Raw genomic sequence first — 16,976 nt, forward strand, 5'->3', positions numbered from 1 at the left:
TACGACTGGAGTCACTTTTCCGTTATTAAGTTATTCTGTTTGTTTCACAAATGAGCTGATGATGTTTGTTTTGCCTGCCCCGACCCTTTTAACATGCTCGAATATCTCCCGTGGTTTTTGCACCGAACGTCATTATCTTTGCTGAAAAGGAGTCCTGTAATCGGTGTCCTCTTGGCCCTTGGTTCTACATTGTATGAAATGTGAACTAAAATCTGCCTTTAACACATCGAGTTGCATGACATAATTTCAAGGGATTTGAATTACGGCTGGAAGATTTCATTTGGCCCAGCTTGTTCAAGCATGGGTTTTAACTCAGAATTCCGGTCCCATGGGAATGTGGTCGGCATCAGCCCTTGCACAGAAGCCTTTATCATATAATTAAATAAGGTCACCGAACAATGATATTAAAAGCATTATAACTGTTTATGAAACTAACCCCATCAACAACAGTGGTCGTTTTTGCACTGAATTGCTTTATTTCATTCATCATAGCCTAGCTTCGGGCAGCTAGAATTAGGCAGCAAGTTAAGCAGGGAAGGCACCGTGGAAACACATATGCAAAATGTCCCAATTGTTCGACCAAAATATACGAATATGTGATGAGGGTATCTTCAGCGATGTCCTCGGGTGAGTTATAGGTGATGCGGATGTACACTGTTGCTAAAATTGCTAAGTTGCCTGTTAAGCCATAACTTTCCCCAACGTGCCGCTAATGTATGCCCCCATCTTACAGCTGTGTAGCTTGCTTAACTTGCTTGTTACCTGCGCCTGAATATAATCTATGGTGACTGAAACGAAGCAATTCAAGGACAATACAGCGAACGAACCTTATTACTCGATGGTGTTGATAGTTCAAACATTGCTGCATTTTAATGGTGTCGATCAGTGATGTCATTCGTGAACATGAACTTAACGTAAGGCTTTAATTATCGGCAGGCTTGAGAGTCCGCGTAAAATGCTCATAACTGCTGAGCGGCTTTGGTGTTTGTTCAACAGTAGGGCCATGGCAGCCTGCTCCTAAAGTATACATGCATACATGCATGCATACATACATGCATATATATACATGTGTTTTATGTATGTGTGTCATCAATACACGTTTGAACGTGGCATGCCGTTTCCCATTGATAGTATTTTTACGCCGGATTCCAATCTCGCTGAGAAAAGGCCTTACGTTAGGCTCATGTTCGGAGATGATGTCACCATCCGATAGCATTAGAAACAGCGAAAATTGGTGTACTATAAAACACCATCGGAAGAAGGTCTTTCGTTTTGTTGTCTTTAAAATGCAACCTGCCAGTCATCAAAGGATGTCTTCAAGCCCAGGCAGCTAGCTCAGCAAGCCAAGCACCGTTAAAACACGCATGCAGCACATACAAGTAGGTTATGTGAAACTCACGACTACATCTCGGAGGGGAAAGTTTCATACCTCCAGCGACATATTCGGGGAAGCGATAGCTGCGGCATGCTCAAAAACAGACCGGCACCAAGAAAGCAAGAAAATCGTCAACGCCGAACATGTCATACAACACTAATTTTCTGGTTATTCGACCTCACAATATTTGTTGGTGCGGCGTTTCTGACGAGCATTGCTTCCAACACTTGAAGACTTCTTTTTTAGTTGTATTTGTTAAGAATGACGCTTTAAGAAACCAGTAGGACCCAAGAATGCGTGAATAACATCAGTACGTGAGGCGTAGAGGCAACGAGAGGTTAGATTCTTGCCTCGATTTTGTTTCTGATCTCCTAGACGTCAGTGGGTCTGGAAGGCCGCTGATTTGCATACCTATATATATATATATATATATATATATATATATATATATATATATATATATGTATGCTTATTTTCAGGCAGGTTGACTCCCCAAGCTCATCCGTTGTCTATGAAATTACAAAAGGCCACCTTGGCTGATATGAAACTTGCGCATGTGCCACATCACACCGATTCCAACTCCGACTCATCGTGCATTACATAGTTTTATAGTACAGTTGGAACATTTCGTTCCAACCTCGATCCCGGGCAGCGAAGCAAAATTTTGATTCGATCCCGACCCTGATTCAACAAGATATAACTCACTTTGCAGAACGTCACCGCGTACGCTCTGTTTGCATAGCACCACCTCTGTGTAACATCATTGCGGAGTGTCACTTTTGAGTACGTTACTGTTGGTGAGTGTCACCTCTGAGTGCGTCCCTCATGCAGAGCAGCAGGGACGCACTCAGAGCACCCAGAGCAGAGCACCTCCGGGTGCGTCTGCGTTGCTTAGCTTTACTGTTAAGTACGTCCCCTGTTGCGGGGTGTCGGCGCCGAGGGCCGCCGCCTCCGCCGGCCGGCGCCCGCCTGCAGGCCTGGTGATCAGGACAGCCTGGGATGGTCCGCCGCCGGATGGCGCTGCCGCTTATCGACGAGCGTGACGAATGGTGGCGACGCCCCCGCCCGGCCGGCCGCCTGCGCGCTACGATTAGCCGGCATCATCCCGACCCCCGCCGGCCGCCGCGGCGCCCCAGGCAACGGCCGTTTCAAGGATCGGACGTTTCCTGGGGCCTGCGGAGTCAAAGAAATGTGTTGATAAAGGCGTCAAAGAACGCTCCAAAAAGTGAAAAGGCCAACAGTTTTTAAGCGCATTTTCCCCGCTTCACACCGCTGCCTAATGTTACAACTACACGGACGTCGCGTCTGTCATGCGTGACGGGCTCCTGAGGAACACGCTTATGCACTTCAGTAGCCTAAAAGGCGTCACGCTGATCCCGGATGTTGTCTCTGTTTCAAGCCGAGGACGGTGCGCTGCGTGTGTTCGCCGGCGCCAACCTGACCCTCTCCTGTCCGCACCACTCGGAGGTGGCTGACCCGCTGATGGTGACGTGGTCGTGTCGCGGCTGCGGCCGCGGCCCGGCTCCGGTCACCGTCGCCCAGTACGGCCGAGACGGCAGCGTCAGTCGGTCCGACGGCCGTGTGCGGCTGGTGCTGCCCACCTTCCAGCTGCACATCTACCCGGCCAGCACCCAGGACGCCGGGGTGTACGTGTGCTCCGTCAACAACGCACCCAGCGCCGAGTCCATCACCGTCACGGTGGGAAGGTGAGCGAAAGGTGTAAATTGACACGCGTTCGATGTTTGATCAGCATACTGCAGTCCAGAGCCATCACCATTGCACTGGAAGGTGAGCGAAAGGTGTAAATTGACACGCGTTCGATGCTTGATCAGCATACTACAGCGCAGAGCCATCACCATTACACTGGAAGGTGAGCGAAAGGATGCACGTGCTTGCGTTTCAGTGCAGAATCCGTCAACGCCATAGCCGAATGTCAGCAGGTGTGAGCTGTTATGTTTTCTCGACAACTCATTTAGTGCAGAGCTTTTACCGGCACAGCTGAGCTTTGATCATATTTTAATCGGTAAACCAATGCAACAAAACGGCTAATAAAGGAACATGTTTGCCTGGAAAAATGTTACCGATAACTCATTCAACTTACCGGGGTTTCTCATCCCATCATTCAATCTGCGCATCATCGAACAATTTCGCTGTCAGTTCTAGGTCACGTTGCGTCCCTAAAACCGCTTTCAATTCATGTGGGTTGCCTCTCAGATCCGCAACATCTCGGGCGCTTCAACTCTCGCAGCACGATGCGATCTTCGCTTTAGATATTCTTGTGATCTCTGTCATCTCTGCCATCCTCATTAGTCGCAGCGGCTGCGGTACTCACACATACCATGCCTCTTCACATCAAAAGCAACTTCCGTTCTGGGGCTGGCGCTTAATTGAGTCCACCGATCTCCCCACCACACTGCGCTCGGGAAACTTTAGAGAGCATCAGCCTTGATTACACTCAAAGGACGAAGCAAAACTCGTTGTCAGACCGAGCTAACTAACGGTGATAATGAAACCGCCTGCAAGACAAGAAGTTACCCACAGCAACCGTCAGAATTTCGAATTGTCCGCCGTCTCTGCGGACGCTCTCGTCAACAGCGTGCCTTTCATCCCCATATCTCCGCGCCCTGGTTGGGGAGTCTTCCTCTTCTGCGCGCCCTGAGCTGGGCATTGGCCGAGCGGCAGCCGGGTGGCGCCCCACGGCTTCGGCCGCCCGCCCGGGCAGAGCTCGGCCGTCGTCCGGGATCTCGGCGGCGGGCCTGTCGCGCGTGCGACCGCCGCACTCAATATCAGGGCGACGGCAGCCCGCCGGGACGGGCGCGGCACCGCCGACCGAATCGAACGTCCGAGAGCAGCGGCGGCTTCGGAGCCGTCGCCGCGCCCGCCGCCGGGCCGCCGGCCGGGGTGCAGCTGACCCGGGCGGCTGACCTGGTCAGCTGACTTGGTCAGCTGACACTGGGACTCCGTCGGAGGACGCAGGTGACCTTGGCAACGGATGTCAGGGGCTATCCGGGCAGGCTGATTGAACCGTACGCTGAGCTATGTGTCCATGGCTCACCCTTTCCCCTCCCCCTTCATTTCTTTCTGGTCCCTCACCCTCCGTCGAGGAATCTGAATCACCTAGGAAAACCAGCTAAAAAGCTCAAGTAACCTCACATAGTTGATTCGAAAATCAGGCTCTTCGCTGCATGAGTTGCTTGAGGCACCATCTCTATTGAAGACCTGACATAGCCAACTGACCTGAGCGGCGTTCAGAACAGCGCCGGAAACGCTGGGTCTGACGGCTTCCGACGTTGGACGAAAAGCTCACGATTCCAACATTTGTCACGATTTGAACAGCTCGCCTGTCGCAGCCGCACAGGGTAATACGCCGCCGCAGCTGTCAGCTCAGCACGGCCCCGACCGGGCCGACCGCCAGACCGGCCGCCGGTCGGTGTTGATGCCACGCCTCTGACCGGGTCGGCGCTCCGCCGAGCGGCGGAGCGGAGCCGCCCCCGGGAGTCGGAAGCCCGGTCGACAGAGCGTCCGGCCCCGCCGCGGCCCGGAGGCTGCGGGCGCGCGCGACGCGTCCGCGCTGGCAGGCCTCCAGCCGGCGACGTTCGGGGACGCGCCAAAAATACGGCGCGAAGCCGGCCCGCCACGCAGATGCATCCGAACGCTCGTGATGCGAACGGACGCGATGGAAAGGGATCTCATCGGATTGAATGCGATCGCACCGAGGTCGTCACGGACCCGTCAGAGGAGCTCCATCGGATTGGCTCCGATCCGGTCGGACTGGACTGCGCTGTGGTCTAAAGTTCATCCGAGCCGTAACGGTTTTTAACGGACCACCCGACCATAGATTCAGATCGACGACTGGATCTGAGCAGCACCGATTTCGATGTGATCGTTCCGAGCGCTGACCCGGTCCAAAGAGTCGATATCCGGACGTCGACTGGGTGCTGCCATATCGACGCCTCGCCCGAATGTGGCGGAACAGTTTCCCAGCAGCCCTGCATTTTTAATGAGTCCCCAACTTTTCCCCAAGCGTGCATGCCGGCACGTGACCTGCGAGCGCGCGTGGCGAGATATGACCCGGGCCACCGCCTGGCCGGCCTGCGACTGGTGCCGACTTCGAGTCGTGACGTTCGATGGCTTGGAGCGGCGCAGGCGGCTGAAATGAAGATTGATTGCCACAGGCGCCGGAGCCGCCCGCTATTGCGGAATCACGGGCTCATATAAGCTTCCGCGGGAGTTAGCCTGCCGGACCAGTTGACAGAGTGCTTGGTATCCGGTGACCGACCATATTGCCGCGTAACTCGGCTGACAATGTGTGCACAAAGGCGCTTGATTAAATGCGAACCTGCAATGCTCTAAGTCTGAAACGGCCTCGTGACCAAGTTGTCGCATTTCTGCAACTTTTTGCGTCATTGTATCAATTCGCCTCCGGTTGCAAACTTTTGAACTTACGGAGTAATGCGGACTGGGATCCTGGTGGGGACTTGTGAAATGGCGTTTTGTCGGCAAAAACTTGGCCGACGGCGGAAACAATTTCATGTGCAGACCTACATCTGAAATGAGGTATTTTTGGTTGAAAGGATAACAGAACTCTTGTCTGAACTAGATTTGTGAGCAGTTGTGGGCGTTTCCTCCTGATTGATTGGCATGTACTCAATCGCCGGGAGTTGTTCCCGTTACTCTGCATTTATTCATCACGATGTGGTGTCCCTATGGGGTGCGAGTGAGCGATAATGGTGCTTCAGTTTTTGCACCGTTTTAATCCATCGCGTTACGGCCTGAAACGAGGCACAAAAGCAGCATCATGTCAGCTAGTCAGGATTTGATCGGGTTGAAACTGCTTCTTGATGGAATCATTTGGTTTGTCCTGGAAACATAACGTCAGAGAGCTTTTTTGGCAACCCTCTGACGGCTGGTGACTGTAGCATGGGCTGTCAGCATGGGCTGTGGACTTAATACATGTTTGTGATGCGAGAAACACGCGGTTGTCAGCGCAACATACAAACAAACAACGCCGCTGACACCCTATTCACGGCTTCGGACAGGAATCGGCCGACGGCCGGGCTTTGCATAGCACGACGCCAGCACCTCTGTCGAGGCGAAAGGGCCTGGAGCAAAATGACCCGGCTGATCTGAGTGCCGGCTGATGCAGTCGTCACGGGCGTACCGTGATTCCACCCCTAAAGCCAACCTCGCGCACCCGCGGCTTTACAGCAAATGCCCCACGTGCTGGCCGGGCGCGGCGCTCCCAGCGGCCGGCAGTAACGCCGCCCCGGCAGCGCTGTTCCGAACTTCAGCGCCGCGTCGCTCCCGACGACATGGCGACTCGTGATTAAGACCTGGTATGAATGTGTGTCGGCCGTGCCTCACGGCGGTGCCGCGGGCAGCCGGCGGCCGCCGCGGGACGTCCCAGGCGCGCCTGAGATACGGCGCCGTATTTTGGCGCGAGTCGGACGCACGCCGCGCGTGGCGCCGGCGGCAGTGTAGCGCGACTACGACACGGTCCGTCGGGCTCGGGGCATGTCCGGAGGCGAAAGCCGATCCTCTTTCGGGGGGGGGGGGGGGGGGACAGCGCTGGCAGGAACGCAAAAGTAATGTACCGCTCCCTGTGTCATCCACCTACCCTTGCATCCGGAGCGAGCTTTCCTCCGCAACATGACAGGTATATGGCACGTGCATGCTATCAGTTGTGGAGGCCCGACCCTGTACTCCGAGTTACAGACTACAGAATAAAATTTCAGCCCCGTGCTATACCAGCCAGCGGTGTTCTGCCAGCGCCCTCGTTATGAGGATGTTGCCCGGATTGACAGTGCCGGGCTTCTTTTAGCACCAGAAACTGTTGGCGGATTTGAATACATTGAAAGTTGGTTCCTAGTGCCGGAGCAGCAAAACCCTCGGGGTCTTTAGGTCGATGGCAGTAAGTAGGCGGCTGATGCCGGCAGAGTGCTGGCACCTAAGCTGCTAGTAGATATGACAGATCTACTCGACACGTCCCCTCAGGTTGTCACATGCTTCACCTTTTGTCCGTCTTATGACATTTGTTACGGCTGGTCACACCCACTGTTTTGCCCTCGCGTGAGCGGATGTTCCATGGCGATTGGCGAGCATGGGCTGCCCCACGTGCGGGCGTCACTGCTCTCATAACTCGGTCCGGGGTTGTCTGGTCGCACGTGAAGCGTCCTCACCACCGTCAGCACCCACGCAGGGCGGCCGGCAGAGCCACCGCCGACGCCACCGCAGCATGCCTCACACGACTCCTGGCCGCGGCGGCATGGCATGCCTCGCACGACCCCTGGCTGCGGCGACATGGCATGCCTCGCACGACCCCTGGCCGCGGCGGCATAGCATGCCTCGCACGACCCCTAGCCGCGGCGGCATGGTCTGCCTCGCACGACCCCTGGCTGTGGCGACATGGCATGCCTCGCACGACTCCTGGCCGCGACGACATGGCATGCCTCGCACGACCCCTGGCTGCGGCGACGTGGCATGCCTCGCACGATCTTTGGCGGCGGCGGCATGGCATGCCTCGCACGACCCCTGGCCGCGGAGACATGGCATGCTTCGCACGACCCCTGGCCGCGGAGACATGGCATGCTTCGCACGACCCCTGGCCGCGGAGACATGGCATGCCTCGCACGACCCTGGCCGCGGCCTCCTGGCACGCTTCGCACGACCCCTGGCCGCGGCGACATGGCATGCCTCGCACGACCCTGGCCGCGGCTACATGGCATGTCCTCGCACGACCCCTGGCCGCGGCGGCATGGTCTCCCCGCGACTCAGACCTGGCCGAGAATGGGCAGGACCCTGGCTAGGGCGACAGCGGAGCATGCGGACGATCTGCTGCGTCCTGGGAACCACGCACGCGTGTCAGAGAGGCTCGGCCGCCAGACGCGTCACACGGATGTCACATCAGTGCCACGGTAAAAATTCCTACCGACAGAAGTGCTAAATCGGTGGTATGTGACAGTAATTTCATTGCAAAAACTCGCACAGACTTTCCTTGTACGCGACATTACTTCTGTTGCAAAAACTCATGCAAGAAATTAGTGCTACACGACAAAATTATAAAGCAAGGACTCATTCAGTTTTCACTCATACCTGGCATTACTTCTGCAGAATCTTATACACCACATGAGTATTACATGACGCAACTTCAACCGCAGAAACATGTACCAATGATTACTTCTGCAGCAAATACTTGACCTCAAGTCTTCACGGTAACGCTAATGTCGCGCAAAAGTATTTGTAATAGGAGGAATGCCGTGCGTAAGCAATGGTGCATAAGGTTTCGCGGTAGCGCTAATGACGGGTGTAAGTTTTGTCATGTGGCACTAATGCCGCGTAGCAGTCTTTACAGCAGACATTAAGTCGTTTATAAGTAATGACGGTAAATGACAACCACACATTTTTGAAGCATAAACTTTGTCGTGTAACACTTACGTCGCGTACAGTTTTTGCAGTAGCAGTATGACGAGTATACTGGAAGTTTTTGAAGCCTCCTTTTTGTCGCGTAGAACTAACGTCGTGTGCAAGTATTGGCGCTCGAAGTAGTGTCGTAGCACTCGCATCTGTAGGAGTTTTTGTTGAAGCACTAACGCCGTGGACCAGATCGCTCCCGCCTGCCGCAGCGCGCGGGGCGCGGGAGTGCGGCGTGGCGTCCTCGGAAACGCGGCAGTGCAGCAGATGTAGCCGTAATGCGGAGTGAATGAGCACCGCCGCCTGAATAGCGTTGTGAATGGCGCCGCTCGTTCCATACACGGACAGCGAGGCGTTTGGCTGGGGAAGGAGGAGAAAAAGCCGAGATTTGCGCCGCGCTTGCTGCAATGCCATGTTGGGCGTCAGCCGCTGCCACTTACGGATATCGTCGCCATCTGCTTCCTGCTGGGCGTTCGGCGAATGGCGAGGTGTACTTGCGAATGTTGCCATCGGAAATAGTGGTTTAAATCAGTGACAGTTAGTTAGTTGTTGTTACGTTTTGATATCCGTGCTGATTTTCTGTTTAGTTACGTACATTAATAAAAATTGTAGAGAGCAGTCAGTTGCATGCTCCGTGTCGATGTTTCATGTTATTTTATATTGAACACACACCAGCTTTAGGTGATGCCATGAAGACGTTGCTGCAGTCGCCCAGAGCAATTTGGCACCGGAAGAACCCAAAGCCCGAAGGGTACCGTGCGACATCGTTGAGTGTCAGCTGTCTCTCCTTAGATGGCACGGTGTGTGTTGTTAAATGCCAATGACAGTCTTCTTTCGTGTCAAGAAGGAAGCTAGACGTATTTCTGAAGACCCTGCTTTGAAACGATGTGCCACGTATTGACATGGGCTGGCCCTCCGAAGAATGGCTTGATATGACAATAGTTAGTTAAATAGTTTGATATGACAATAGTTAGTTAAATAGTTTGATATGACAATAGTTAGTTAAATAGTTTGATATGACAATAGTTAGTTGAATAGTTTGATATGACAATAGTTAGTTGAATAGTTTGATATGACAATAGTTAGTTGAATAGTTTGATATGACAATAGTTAGTTAAATAGTTTGATATGACAACGGTTAGTTGAATAGTTTGATATGACAATAGTTAGTTAAATAGTTTGATATGACAATAGTTAGTTAAATAGTTTGATATGACAATAGTTAGTTGAATAGTTTGATATGACAATAGTTAGTTGAATAGTTTGATATGACAATAGTTAGTTAAATAGTTTGATATGACAATAGTTAGTTGAATAGTTTGATATGACAATAGTTAGTTGAATAGTTTGATATGACAATAGTTAGTTGAACAGTTTGATGGGACAATAGTTGTTTAGTTAAATACTAAGAGAGGTGCGATCGACGCTCATCCGCTTCTAATTTATTCTTTGTTCTCATTTGTGGTAGGACTTTCTCTCATCTGCTTACCGATCCTACCATTTTGGTCTTAATTTGGCTTCTGTGGGGAAAGGGTATGCGACACTGGTGCCCGCCTTGTGGCGGTCCCTTTGTCTCAAGCGCTACAGGCGAATACAAACAGCAAAATTGGCAAGACTGGAGATGTTCTGAATCTTTTGAGGTGGGAAAGCTGCGTCTTTTGAAAAAATATTATTTATTCGATTTTCAACAGGGATAAAAAGATAGTGACGATCTTTCCGACCTTTTAGGTGATGTTTTAACTACTTTTACACACACTAATGTTACGTACGCCCGATGCGTGCGCTTTATAAACAAAAGCAAAATTTCGTTAGACGAGGATTAAAGCAAGCTGCTCTTGCTTGTATGTGAGAGGGAAGATACAGCAACATGAAAGTAGTGTAGTTCTGCAATGCCGTACGTTAAAACAGTGCCGCTTAATAGTTAAAACGTGCCGATTTGTGAAATACGTCAGTTACTTCCTTCACGTTTGATGGACCAGTAATGTTTGCGACATGCAGGACACGGCGATGAAGACAAATAATGCGTGGGAAAGGCAAGACACATGAACGCAAACGCAGTGAACAGCATGCAATACACCACGGTCAATGCGGCGAAATGGACAACACCGGATTTGCCGTACATTGGAGGTCAACAAACATTTCAACCGAAGTCATCATCGGAATCGATCATCAGAACCTGCGGAAGCCTCGTGGACGGAACGCTGAATACTTAGCTGTTTTAAACCTCCAGTATCCCTGACCCATAGCACAAAGTAGATTGATTTTCCTTTCGCTTGCGGCAACAGTGTCAAAACGCTGATTATCCCCGCGTCTTGTAACGCAGCCACTTCTTGATCACCTAACAATTGATATGCTGCCTCAGCATGTATTTCATTGGTCTTAAACAATTACGTAATCACAGACATTGATGATCATTCTGCTCTCTTCAGCATGTGTTCTTAAAACACAAGCGCGTATTTGTACTCCGTACCTAATGTGAGCCACCAAATGACAGCCAGCAGACAAAGTTGTCATCCTTAATTTATTGTGTCGAAATGGGAATGTTCACTGATAGCTGAAGCAGGCAGACCGTTCAGACCTTTGACGTCAACGTCGTTTTTGGGATCACGTCTACAGTGCGTGGGCCGGCCTAGGGGCATACCACACTGAACATCGGGGTGATTATTCAGCATATCAGAGGACAATTCTCTCAGCCGAGTAGCCGGCTGGCCATCAGTGTCATATAATCACCGGATACCGACCTACCCACCACTTACAGGTCATGTGGACGGCATATGACCGGCGTGGGCGAGTTCTCTTACCCCAGTATCATCGTGCCCGATGACAAAGGTCAGCAGTCACCGCCCAGTGGCCGGGCTAGTTCGTCGCCTCCCACTGCCCCTGACCCCCCCCCCCACGCCCCCACATCCTGGATGGACTGGTCTGGACCGGAAAAGCTTCGCCGTGTTTCTCTGCTTCTGTGGCGGCTTTTATACGTCGACCCATCGACTTGTAAGCATCATTGACAACATTTCTGCTAAAACGTAGCAAGGTAAGATACTCTCTTCTTTCGACGCCACCCAATCCCGTTTATAGTGGGGAACGAACAGTATAAATGTAGCAAGTTCATTTCGTACAGCCCAACGCACCGTAGCATTGATATCGACTTAAACCTCTGTTCAAAAACACAACGGCTGGACCACCGTCCGGTGGCCAGGTGGTTGACCTCCCGAATACAATTTGACCCTTTTCCGATACGCTGTCGCCCCCATCACACCAACAGCAGTCCGAACCTCTCCGTGGGCGGCTAATGATTGGGACCGCACCCCCAGGACACGCATTCCTTGCCGCCGGCCGACCGCCCTGCTTCCTCGAGCAGGGTGGGCGCACTCTCAGCCGGAGGGGCGCGCCGACTCAGGTGTAAAACGCCCGACCATCAGCGGCCGTCACCGCGGGGGCCTGGCACGCGCCGCCCCGCGGAGGGTCCGACTGCAGGGGGGGGGGGGGGGAGAGGGGAGCGGCCCATCGCCCATCATGGGACCAGGCGGAGCCGCCCGCCACCCGCCACCCACCCGGTTTGTGTCCGGAGGTTTAGGCCAAACCGGTTTGTGTCTGGAGGTTTAGGCCAAACCGGTTTGCGTCTGGGGGACGCTGTTGGAAAGCGCGGGGGTCCGGGTATCTGGAAACGCCGCGGGACCTTTCGTCCACGCTATTCAGTATAAGATCCGGTATGGTAATCCCGATTTGGGATCAGCCATGTGTCACTAGGGACATTTCTATTTTACGTTTTTTAGAGGTGAGTCTTATCCGATGTATTAATTCGGGTTTAGTAACTTCCTTTGTCACAATATGTGGTGCTAGGCAAAAAAACAAGCATCGAACGAAACTACATTTTTATCCTGTTTTTGTAAATTTGACTGCGAAACTTGGGTTTTGATATGCAAATTATCTACAATCCGCATTCTGCGTGGTATGAACCTAAGAATGGGACATCAGTACTTTGATCTAGCAAATGGAACTGAATAAATAGAGCTTCGCTGTGAATGGTTGTTTATCGCCTGCGAACGGGTTAGAAATTCCACGCATTACGTTCTTACCTACAGCAAATTATGTTGCGCTTTAATGCATTTTCACAGGTGAAGACGTTATCTGCGTGTCCACAGGTTGCCCTCGACAAAGAACTACCATCCATCATGTTGTTGTGGATTTACTCCTGCGCCCATCAATTCTTGTTTGGACGATCAAATATTTCGAATAGCGAGAGACCACCCTGGTTGTAAACTTCTGCGAGCCCACGGAAAGCAAGCCTGCTTGAATATTGAAGCATGACTCCCAATGTTAAAATAATTTGGAAAGTTAACGGTACAGCATAAGTGCAGCATACTTAACCCAGCACAGATTGATTTAAGCCGGCAGGCAGTTCATTCGGCATTCGAAGGCTTATTGATATGATTAGTTCCTAACCGGGTTTATAAGTGTATCAAACGAGTTGCTAGACGGGGTTGATGCGCCGCGGGGAGTATAATCTGAACAAGCATCAGCGGCATATGCAAGTGAGCGTGAAGTTGGGTGTAAAGTGTGCTAAAAACAGTTGAAGTAGTTAGGACTTGCATAGTCATATGCATAGGCGGTAAAGGACGCGAGGTGAAAACGTATTAAGTGCCAGATTTCCCCTGCCATGACTGCGCAGTGTCGGTGTCGACATCATTGGTGCCTCTGTGTTGCAGACGTGCCGCGGGCTCCGCAGCGCCCCCTGGTGGTCAGCTTCACCTCCAGGTCCGCCGAGCTCTCGTGGGCCCCGCTGTACTCGCAGACGGGCGCCTCTGCGCTCAGATACCTCCTGCAGAAACGGTGCGTTTGTCATCACGTGGTAACGTGTAATTTCCGTGCAGTACATCGCTATGGTGCAGTCTAGTTGGATGTGACTTCGTCATCCTCGCTTACCGGAAGGGCCTGATCGGGACCATGCCGACGGACAAGGGGAAGGTCGAAGGAAGCTTGGAATGCATGCTCAGAACTTGGAATGACAGATCCAATGCAATGTAGCACTGTAAAGACACCACAACAGCAGGCTTTTTGTACAGTAATGTCTTGTTTTTTCCTGAAAAGATCCACAGGTTTTAAGAGCACTGATCCCCAACATTGCATTAGAATTAGGAATCCTTGCATAAGTAAATGAACATGAATTTCGAAACCATCCGTACTTTACTGCTTCTGTAAACGCTTTTTCTTATTTGTTTTCTATCGAGCGGAAGTAGCCACTGCGGGGTGGAAGTCCAAACCCCGATGGCGATTGTTTAGTTCTAAATACATTCATTATGTCGCAAAAGCGCGGATGGAATAATTGTTCTATCGTTCTTGTCCGGTATGTAAAGATGCACACACCCGACTCGCCAGGTGAAGACGGTGCGAGCAGTTATCACACCCGTGATGCGCATACCTTGTCACCATCCTTCCGTGAAACTGTCAGTTGCAAAGTGTCGACCAACTTCACGCTTGAGCTTACCACCCTCGCTGGGAGGACCTCCTGCTAAGTTTATTCTTAGCAGTGCTTCAGTCACCGCTCAAGCATGCGAAGCGTAGCCGTGTTGAATTTGACCTCGCCGTTGCTCGGTCCGCAGCCGGTACGACCCGCCGGCGCCGTGGGACCTGCAGCACGAGATCACCATCCCGGACAACAGGACCACCTTCAACGTCACCGGCCTCAAGCCTTTCACCGCCTATAGCTTCCGCATCTTCTCGGTCAACAAAGTCGGCCGCAGCCTGGCCAGCGAGCCCTCCTACCCGATGGTCACGCACCGAGAACGTGAGTAGAAGAGACAAAATAAAAGCGAAGAAGCAAAGGGTAGTTAAAAGGGATAGTGATGTCTTCCGTTGTCATGGGACAAGAAATGCCGCGAACCTGCTCTGCTGCTGAGCTGAAATCCAGTGGTGATGAAAATTAATCAGTTCAACGAATTGTAATCTAGGTAAAGCTCTAGTTTGGAATTTTCAACTTTTACCAAAGTTTTAATCGTTAAGAACTGTATTACCGAGCAACAATAACCATAAGTCCCATGACATATAATGGAAGTGGTCAAGCATGCTACAAACAGAACATGTGTTCCACCATTGCGGCTTCCTCACTGTCAGCCTTTTAAAAGCCTCTACTTGTCCTTGACGTCAAAAAACGTGATTCATAATTGTTCTTATTTTTGAAAACAGCTGTCTCTGAGGAAGGCGTAACGGTAAAGTGACCGCCCTGTTTTTGGCTCATCTTTATATGCCTCGAGACTTTGTTCCTTCTTTCATCGTGATTCAAACCTAAACTTTGCGTTCTATCAAGTTAAGCTGTAATGACTTGTGTTGTGTACCATTCTTCTAAGCGCATTTAAATGAAGTGCAAACGCTTTCCGACGCTGTGCCTTGCACCAAGAAGCTCTATAGGTCCTTCTCCTCACAACGACACGAATTTCGTAGGGAGGTTGCGATCACGGTGATTCAAGCGCTTTACTTGAGCTCTATGGGTGTTCCATTGCGCGCATAAACCATGACGTGACGTAAGCTTCGTGGCGTGGCAGTTGCTTGGCAGTTGTTACCATGTTTAACAGAAATCTAGACCTTCCGAAGGATGAAACAGACCGATTTGTCAATCCAGACAGCCCTGGCTAGTCGGAGCACCATGGTGTTCCAGTGCTGTCAGCGCAATCAATAGCCTGCTTACAATATACTGCGGCAGGATCCGTTTGTGGATAGTGGATAGTGGTTTGTGGAAGTGGACAAATGTGATAGTCGGGCGGGGTCCGATGCTTCGCCATAGAAATATTTATTGGGGGGGGGGGGGGGGGAGTTGAACATGGACGGATGGTAAAGGTCCAGTGGTAAGCGTAGCCGGCTCCCACGTGGGGCTCGGGTTCAAACCCCGGCTACGCCATGTACTCTGAGCGCCAATATAGATCCTGCAGCCGTCGGGGCTGCATAAAAGGGCGGGCGATAATATGCGTCGTGTTTCCTTAATAAGGTGGAGGATGGACAGCTCCTGTTGGCGGCTCAGACCAAGACACTGGTTTTAATCTGAATTGTTTCGGATTTTATTTACTTTCTCAGTTTTCCCGGGTATTTTGCTGGGTAGGTGGTAGTTTTGGTTGCTAAAAACGCCAGAAAGTCTCAATGACAGTTGGAAATAAGTGTTTTTCATTCAGCAAGTCTTTTTTTAACATGTATTTGTTGTGCTCATTTCAGACAGAATGTTGAACTAAATGCATGGTGCAAGAGAGAGAGAGAGAGAGAATGGAGAGAGAGAGAGAGGAGAGAGAGAGAGAGAGAAGAGGAGAGAGATAGAGAGAGAGAGAGAGAGAGGAGAGAGAGAGAGAGAGAGAGAGAGGAGAGCACGCATATCTATATATATATATATATAATATATATATATATATATAGTAATATATATATATATATATATATATATATATATATATATATGCTGGGCGTGCGTGCGTGCGTGCGTGCGTGCGTGTGTGTGGTGGTGTGGGTGTGTGTGTTGTGTGTGTGTAGTGGTGGTGTTGTGTGTGTGGTGTGTGTGTGGTGGTGTGTGTGTGTGTGTGTGTGTGTGTGTGTGTGTGCGTGTGACACTCTGCGGACTTATTGGCTTCAACTCAGCTATTACGCCGTACTCAGATGTTGTACCTGGTCCATCTCCATCCGGACCGGTGGGACGTGCGGAATGCAGCACTGGGGACCGATTGTTTACTCGGGCTTATGGCGCATAGGAGAGGCAGCTGCGTTGCGGAAGACTGCTGAGCAAGAATTACTTACTCCACGCTAAGTAGGGTCGTCGATTTTAATATCTACTACCTGCTGATTGCAGGGTAGCTTGTGGGGGTTGCAGACAGATTTAAACAAAATACGCGGAGAAAAGACAGCTAACCAAATCGTCTCGGAACCTGTCAGATAGTATAAATATTGGAACAACTATTCCCCATCTGCAGCGTGGCTCACAAAATACTGCTGACTTACCGGCTTCATATACTCTCAAACCCAAGCCAGGCTCGCAGCTAAGCGCTCCCATTCAACCCAGCATCCACCGATCGCCAGCGCGGCGGCAAACCTCGGCGCCTTCCCAGCGCGGCTGTCGCGTGCTGGAGGCGTCCAATGAATTCCCAAATCGTCTGCCACTCTGCGTGGAGGGCTGTTGACACGGCCTGGAAACGCGCTGGCGCCTGGCAGAGTGCGGCAC

At 51.4% G+C, this 16,976-nt stretch overlaps 1 protein-coding gene across 1 annotated transcript in view; it reads left to right on the forward strand.

Moving 5' to 3' along the window:
• The window catches only part of LOC119092173 (protein sidekick-2-like), a 66,783-nt gene that overhangs the window by 45,590 nt on the left and 4,217 nt on the right, over positions 1–16,976 (forward strand). The window contains exons 3-4 of the mRNA XM_037215150.1: positions 13,492–13,615; positions 14,386–14,570. Of these exons, the coding sequence (XP_037071045.1) occupies positions 13,492–13,615; positions 14,386–14,570 (309 nt within the window). The remainder of the gene's footprint in view (positions 1–13,491; positions 13,616–14,385; positions 14,571–16,976) is intronic.

This window comes from Pollicipes pollicipes, unplaced genomic scaffold (assembly GCF_011947565.3).
Source record: "Pollicipes pollicipes isolate AB1234 unplaced genomic scaffold, Ppol_2.1 Scaffold_3447;HRSCAF=4054_pilon_pilon_pilon, whole genome shotgun sequence".
Lineage (NCBI taxonomy): Eukaryota > Metazoa > Arthropoda > Thecostraca > Pollicipedomorpha > Pollicipedidae > Pollicipes > Pollicipes pollicipes.